This window comes from Coregonus lavaretus (assembly GCF_964263955.1).
Source record: "Coregonus lavaretus genome assembly, contig: HAP1_SCAFFOLD_572, whole genome shotgun sequence".
In the NCBI taxonomy this organism is placed as follows: Eukaryota; Metazoa; Chordata; class Actinopteri; order Salmoniformes; family Salmonidae; genus Coregonus; species Coregonus lavaretus.
The window spans coordinates 6,672-14,412 of record NW_028163835.1 but is presented as its reverse complement, the minus strand read 5'-3'; the positions used below and the strand labels follow the sequence as shown (position 1 = coordinate 14,412).

The window sequence follows — 7,741 nt, the reverse complement described above, 5'->3', positions numbered from 1 at the left end:
GTGTGACGTAGGTTCGTACTCTACGGATGTTGTAGAGCAGGTCCTAAGGCCGGACCTCACTAGACGCAGGATTTCGCCCATGTAGAACTTTATTCAAATACAGTACATTAAGAAGATAGGCTAAAACCACAGAACAATGAGCCAGATATTTCACCGGATGTATACCTGTGAAGCATCCGGTTGGCGTTTCCACTCACTACCAAATATGGTGATGAGAGGAAGCCCAGTGGCCGGCAGTGGGAGAAGATGGAGCAAGATGGATTATGGCCAGCATTATGCTAAGTTTCTTATCAATTAAACATTTGATCTCGCTACAGTTTTGTTCCAAAAAAACTACAATCTGTTACGAACAAAGTGGACTAAATTTTGTAGATTTTACCCTTTAGTAACGTTTTTTTTTTAAATTGCGTTGTTTAGAAGGAGTGCAAGGGCGAATTAAATTATTGCACACGGGCACTTCAAAGTAGGCGTTCCCAAACGTAAATATGCAAATACATGCTAGAACGGGCCAATAGGCTCTTGCTAGCTTGTGCTTGGCTATGCCCCCCTCCTCACTTTTTTTTGTTGTCATTTAGCAGAAGCTCTTATTCAGAGCGATTTACAGGAGCAATTAGGGTTAAGTGCCTTGCTTTAGGGCACATCGACAGATTTTTCACCTAGTCGGCTCTGGGATTAGAACCAGCGACCTTTCGGTTACTGGCACAACGCTCTTACCCACTAAGCTATCTGTTTTGCCCACTATGACTAATTTGTTCCCATTGGAAACGACAGGCTGGGGTTATATTGTACAAAATATTTGCTAAAACTGCTTCTCCTATAGAAATCCCCGATCACACTTGTAGGCGACGTCATGGCGAAGTTGGCTAGCTAAGCGCATGCGTAGAAACACGTCATCGGGTCTAACGGTCGCACAGGGCAACCAACTCAAAGGCACTCCTTCAATCTAAAGTTGTTTTTGACGAAAATGAAAACGTGTCAGTTTGTCACTTTCACGAGGTTGGAGTAATAACATGTTTTAACTACTTAAGGTTGTGCCATTAGGTTTCGAGAAAATTAACAACTAAAAAGGAATCATTTTTCACTTCTGTCATTGACTTCTCAAACCCTAAAAAAAAACCCGGCCTGGTCTGTTTCTCAATCGTTGCGCCTCTGGGTTTATAAACTGCGGCTGTCCATTGAGCTATAATAAGTGGCCGTATGGTGTGTGGGTGTGGGGGGAAAAAAACAACAAACCGACCGATGTGGTCCACTGTAGCTCAATTGGTAGAGCATGGCACTTGTAACGCCAGGGTAGTGGGTTCGATCCCCGGGACCACCAATACGCAAAAAATATATATAAATGTATGCACGCATGACTGTAAGTCGCTTTGGATAAAAGCGTCTGCTAAATGGCATATTATTATTATATCACTAGACGACTTCCGACCTCCCTATTTCTATTGAGGACGTAAATTGGTTTGAACATCCGGTCCCATCACTTGCGTAACGAGTCATGTGACAGAGTGTTGTTCTTTGCTTCCTTCTTCCTGGTTTCCGTGATCATGTGAATCCTACCAAGCTAAACGACACACAGCGAGTCGACCCGGCCATACACACTACCCCCAGTTTGGCTACAGCCTGCGCTGGGCTCCACTAGCTACGCTATGCCAGATGGAGAGCGGAGCCCGTTGCTTTCAGACCAGCACGATGGGACGAATGGTGCCTCGTATGGCTTTTCCCCGAAGCCACAGAGTGAGTAGCTAGCTATAACAGTAGCTAGCTGGCATTGGCTAGGTTACTTAGCTGGCTAGCTAACAACAATAGCTAGCTACCTAGCTAGCAACAGTAGCTAACTAGCTTGCTAAGGTCAACTAGCTAGCTTAGCTGGATGCACCATAAATTGTCTAGCTAGCTAGTTTATTAACTGCTCAGCTATTTGCTGTTGATGATTTTGCAACTTTTTTTCCCCCCGTAGCTACTAGATAGCTGAATAGTAACTACCTAGCCTACTAGAAGAGGAAATCTATCCAGCAATAACAACTGGTTTCACTTCCATATTCTATTTCTAGCCAGTCATGTGTACTCAGAAGTGAAAGCTTTTGTGTGAACGAAACATTCTTGTTTCTTCTCATTGCCTTACCCTCTCTCTGCCTCCTCCCATATTCCATCCTCCTCCTACTCTGTCCCCCTCTCCCCATCTTTCCTATTTCCCCCACCCCCCTCCACCTCTCCCCCCACCCCTCTCCCTCAGGTTTCCCTCCATTCCCCAGCCCCAGTGACCCCCCTCCAGTCTTGCTCGGTGAAGCCCCCCCTCCCTACTCTCCCCTGGGCAGCCCAGACAGTGTCAGCTCCCCAATCATCAGTTGTAGGTAGGTAGCCCAGCAACACACACACACACACACACACACACACACACACACACACACACACACACACACACTTTCTCTCTATACATCCTACCCTGAGGACCTGCTCGTCTGTAGCTCAGCTGGTAGAGCATGGTGCTTGTAACGCCAGGGTAGTGGGTTCGATCCCCGGGACCACCCATACGTAAAAATGTATGCACACATGACTGTAAGTGGCTTTGGATAAAAGCGTCTGCTAAATGGCATATTATTATTATTATTATTATTATTGTTATTATTATTATTATTATTATTATTATTATTATTATTATTACCCCAGCAGCTAAGCAGATGGACCTGTAGCCGAAAGGTTGCCGTTTTTGAATCCCTGGCCGGTAGAATACCCGTAGGGGTTAAACATTTAGCAGAAGGCAAATCTGTTGTTTGCTTTAACATATGCACTATAAAGTTGTATTGTACTGTATTATAGGGTGTGTCAGAGTGCCATCGGCGTGGAGGGAAGGACACACCAACACGTAGTCAAGTGTGTCATCTGCAATGAGGCTACGGTGAGCAGAACACAGACAACAGTTCTATGTACTTACAGCACACACACACACACACACACACACACTGATCACTGATGGAAGGATACTATTAAGTAGTTATCAGAACTAACTCTTATCACCGTCTCTCTCTCTCTCTCTCTCTCTAGCCTATAAAGAATGCTCCAGCAGGGAAGAAGTATGTCCGCTGCCCCTGTAACTGTCTCCTCATCTGTAAAGTCACCTCCCAGAGGATCGCCTGTCCCCGACTTTACTGGTGAGAGACGTGGAGGTAGGGAAAGACGGGTAGAGAGAAAGAAAGACGGAGACGAGGGGATAGAGAGAGGAGGGAGGGTAGAGAGAGAGGACAAGGTTTGGCAGGGAGAGGGATAAGAGTGGAGGGATCTAGAGTAGTCGATTCTGTTACTGATCTAGACTAGAGTCCATTCTGTTACTGATCTAGACTAGAGTCCATTCTGTTACTGATCTAGACTAGAGTCCATTCTGTTACTGATCTAGACTAGAGTCCATTCTGTTACTGATCTAGACTAGAGTCCATTCTGTTACTGATCTAGACTAGAGTCCATTCTGTTACTGATCTAGACTAGAGTCCATTCTGTTAGTTCTCCCTCAACGTGATCAAGACAAAGGAGATGATTGTGGACTACAGGAAAAATAAGGGACCAAGCACTTCTTCTCTTGTTCTCTCTGCTACCGCATGGCAAGCGGTACCGGAGCGCCAAGTCTAGGTCCAAGAGGCTTCTAAACAGCTTCTACCCCCAAGCCATAAGACTCCTGAACATCTAATCAAATAGCTACCCAGACTATTTGCATTGTCCACCCCACCCCCATCTTTTACACTGCTGCTAGTCTCTGTTTATTATCTATGCATAGTCACTTTAACTCTGCCCACATGTACATATTACCTCAATTACCTCGACTAACCAGTTCCCCAGCACATTGACTCTGTACCGGTACCCCCTGTATATAGCCTCACTACTGGTATTTTATTTTACTGCTGCTCTTTCATTATTTGTTACTTTTATTTCATATTATTTTATATTGTGGTTTTTAGTTTGTTCTTTTTCTTGGTATTCTTTCTTAAAACTGCATTGTTGATTAAGGGCTGTAAGTAAGCATTTCACTGTAATGTCTACACCTGTTGTATTCGGAGCATGTGACAAATACAATTTGATTTCATCTAGGCTAGAGTCGATTCTGTTACTGATCTAGTGTGTGTGTGTGTGCTTGCGTGTGTCTGTGTGTGTGTGTGTGTGTGTGTGTGTGTGTGTGTGTGTGTGTGTGTGTGTGTGTGTGTGTGTGTGTGTGTGTGTGTGTGTGTGTGTGTGTGTGTGTGTGTGTGTGTGTGTGTGTGTGTGTGTGTGTGCTTGCGTGTGTCTGTGTGTGTGTGTGTGTCTGTGTCTGTGTGTGTGTGTGTGTGTGTGCTTGCGTGTGTCTGTGTGTGTGCTTGCGTGTGTCTGTGTGTGTGTGTGTGTGTGCTTGCGTGTTCTAGTAAGCGTATCATCAACTTGGGTCCGGTGCATGGTGCTGCAGGGTCGGGTTCAGACAGTCCACAACCTCAACAACTTGCTGGGGTCAGAGTGGTCTGTGGACACTGCAGAAACACATTCCTGGTAGGACCACACGTGTGTGTGTGTGTGTGTGTGTGCGAGGGAGGGGGGGGGTGTAGTAGTAGTAGTCTATACTAACAGTAGTAATAATAATAAGTGCACTGTGTGTGTTGTCAGTGGACTGAGTTCTCAGACAGAACGTTAGCCAGATGCCCCCACTGCAGAAAAGTGTGAGTCCAAATACCTTCTTACCAGTTTATTCCTTTTACCGATCTTCAACTCTGTTCCTGTACTGATTTCCTGTGTATCTCTGTTGCAGCTCTTCTATTGGTCGGCGGTACCCCAGGAGGTGGGGCTTGTGGTGTTTCCTGTTGTTTCTGGTTTTCTCTGGCGGCACGGCCGGACTAGTGGTGAGTTTAGTATATGAAGATATTTACTATTTCAGTAGCATAGTAACCATAGGTGTGTGTGTATAGGTGGGAACGTGGAAGCCAGCCTTGAGGGATTTATGCCTAGTACTCTGACCTCTCTCTCTCTCTCTGTCTCTCTCTCTCTCTCTCTCTCTCTCTCTCTCTCTCTCTGTCTCTGTCTCTGTCTCTCTCTGTCTCTCTCTCTGTCTCTCTCTCTGTCTCTCTCTCTCTCTGTCTCTCTCTCTCTCTGTCTCTCTGTCTCTCTCTCTCTCTCTCTCTCCCTCCCCTCCTCTCTCTCTCTCCCCCCCCCCCCCCCCCCCCCCTCTCTCTCTCTCTCGGTCTAGGTGGGAACGTGGAAGCCAGCCTTGCTCCACAGAGGGATCTATGCCTCCTGGATCTTCCTGATTCTCCTGGCTCTACTGAGCATGTGCAGAATGATCTACTGGGGCTGTCTGAAGATCAGCGATCCTTTACAGAACATCACATAGAGGGAGAGAGGGGAACCAGGGAACCCCTGATATGAGGGGGGGGGGGGGGGGGGGGGAGCGTGAGAACAAACATATTAACATGACCATGTCAAACTTGATCAAACTGTCTAAAAATGTCTTTATCTGGAATAACTAACCGGTCTTAGAGTCTGCGTTCCAAAGACCAGCGACCCATAGGCTCTGTAGTGCACTATATCAATCTGTGGTCAAAAGCAGTGCACTATATAGGGAACAGGGTGCCATTTGGGACCGAGCCTCTGTCTGGCTGCTTGTACTAATATTCCCCTACTGGACTAAACTCGCAAAGGATATGGCCCAAATGGCACCCTGTTCCCCGTTCCATTCACTGCACTACATTTAACCAGGGCCCATAGGGAAGAGGGTACCATATGGACCTGTACTACCGGCCTGGATAGAACCTGGAGAAGCCTATACTCACGATCGTACCAATCTATCACTGATTAATCACTTTTTTTTTTCTTTTTCTGATCGATCAAAAAACTAATAAATATCTCCAGGTCTGTTCATTGTACCTGGGGCCATCATAGAAACTGGAACACTCACACGTCAAATATATATATATACACACACACACTCAAACACACACTCACACACACACACACCCACTCTGCAGTCATTGGCATTATTATGGGATTTATTTTTAAATAGTTGATTTATTTTCTATTATAGAGTTGTCTCCTGTCTTAATATCTAACTATTTCATTCCCAAATGCTACCCTATTCCCTGCTACTGTTGATCAGAGCCCTATGGGTCATAGTGCTAGGACACTATAAAGGGATCGAGGACCGTTTGGGACACTGCCTAACTCCCAGTATGTTGTTGCACTACGTCCTAATGATCAGCTCTGGTCCGAGGCGTTACGTGCGACTTGCTGGTGCTGAACCTTCTAGATGCATGTAACACCTTGGACCAGAGCTACCTAACAATATACAACTGAATAATATAATCCTGTGGTCTGATGTTCCTGAGGAATGTTGTGAAACTAAAATACTTTTAACAAACCTCTCTCTGACAGTGTTTGCGATGTGTGTGTGTGTGTGTGAAATAAATGCATAGACAGTGGAACAAGTACAAGCTGTTGGGAGGGGGAGGGGAAGGGTGAGGGGGGGGAAGGGTGAGGGGGGGGGGGGGCAGTTCTAAGCTGACACAGAATTGCTTTGATGGTCATACTATGGCTCATTTTACATTTCACACCTTTTTTGGGGTAGGCACAAAACTACCTTTATACTTCCATTCATTTTTTAAAAAAAACGGTACCGGGTGACCTTCAGAGAAGTCATGTGACACTTGTAGGGGTTGTAGAGCAAACCGGAGAACCCGATCACGTTCTTGAGAATCTCCCCTTTCCACGGCACAGTCACATTAGGTTTGTAACCAGAACGGTTCGGACGCTACAAACAGAAGTTGGCACATCGACGGTAGCGACTTCAGATGAGCTTCATTATCTGAAGCGTTAACGTTAGGTAGTTAGTAGCTACTGTCCTCGAAATGTAGCTAGCTTGTTGCTACCTGGATAGCTACTAAACAATAGCTGGAACGACCTAGCGAACAGACGCGAGCTGGCTGAATCGATTCAGTGGCTAGCTTTGCACTTGGCTAGCTAACAGTAGCTACTAGGGGTAAGTTATAACCTACATTTGTGTTTTGTTTTTACATACTGGTAACCAGAGTCGTTCAAGGGAATTCGGGACATGGGTGACTAGTTAACGTTAGCTTGGCGCTCTGTGTGTTCGTGCCGTGGGAGGAGTTCTTTTTTTTTCGTTGGCAGAGAGCAATGGCTAGCTAGTATGCTAACTATTCTAGCTAACTAACTGGCTGAATAAGTTGACGACAGACTCACTCAAACTGTCAAAACTAACCCAAAACTTTACACAACATTAGACACGGACACGAATGATCTGCTTGGCATGTTAACACACTGGTGGTTTGTTGTAACCGAGTATTGGCGCTAAACCGTGTTATTGGAGCCTGGCATGCTAGTTGGCTATGGCGTCAAAGGATTCAGTGCCCTGGACGGTTTTCACGGAACAATACTGTACCAAGTCAGCTTCCTGAATAAACTAAGTTAGTCTATTCCTAGAAAACATTGAACCGCTGTAGTTTACAACAATTATAATTTCTACAGTGGAAGTTGGGAGAGTTATATTTGAGTGTTTCAGTGAAACGTAAGTGAGGGAGGCCCCGCTCTCTCGCTTTCCCAGATGTTAAGTTAATTTCAATCCGATCTCCTTTGCATTATTGTAGCCATTTTCTGTAGCCTGTCAACTATGTGTCTGTCTATCCCTGTTCTCTCCTCTCCGCACAGGCCATACAAACGCCTCACACCGCGTGGCTGCTGCCACTCTAACCTGGTGGTCCCTGCACGCACCACCCACGTGGAG

At 45.8% G+C, this 7,741-nt stretch overlaps 1 protein-coding gene across 1 annotated transcript; it reads left to right on the top strand.

The window, feature by feature from the left end:
• The first annotated feature begins 1,528 nt into the window (after window positions 1-1,528).
• On the top strand, window positions 1,529-6,423 carry LOC311117741 (type I phosphatidylinositol 4,5-bisphosphate 4-phosphatase-A-like). Its single transcript, XM_084192662.1, has 8 exons — window positions 1,529-1,731; window positions 2,231-2,348; window positions 2,815-2,893; window positions 3,040-3,146; window positions 4,383-4,503; window positions 4,618-4,670; window positions 4,760-4,850; window positions 5,195-6,423. The coding sequence occupies exons 1-8, from the start codon at window positions 1,644-1,646 to the stop codon at window positions 5,336-5,338; spliced, it is 801 nt and encodes a 266-aa protein (XP_084048788.1). The 5' UTR covers window positions 1,529-1,643; the 3' UTR covers window positions 5,339-6,423.
• Window positions 6,424-7,741: the final 1,318 nt, after the last annotated feature.

Coding starts and splice junctions, on each gene's coding strand:
- LOC311117741 (XM_084192662.1), top strand. CDS start 1,644: ATGCCAGATGGAGAGCGGAGCCCGTTGCTTTCAGACCAGCACGATGGG. Junction 3,147..4,382: donor GCCTGTCCCCGACTTTACTG/GTGAGAGACGTG, acceptor TGCGTGTTCTAG/TAAGCGTATCATCAACTTGG. Junction 4,504..4,617: donor ACTGCAGAAACACATTCCTG/GTAGGACCACAC, acceptor GTGTGTTGTCAG/TGGACTGAGTTCTCAGACAG.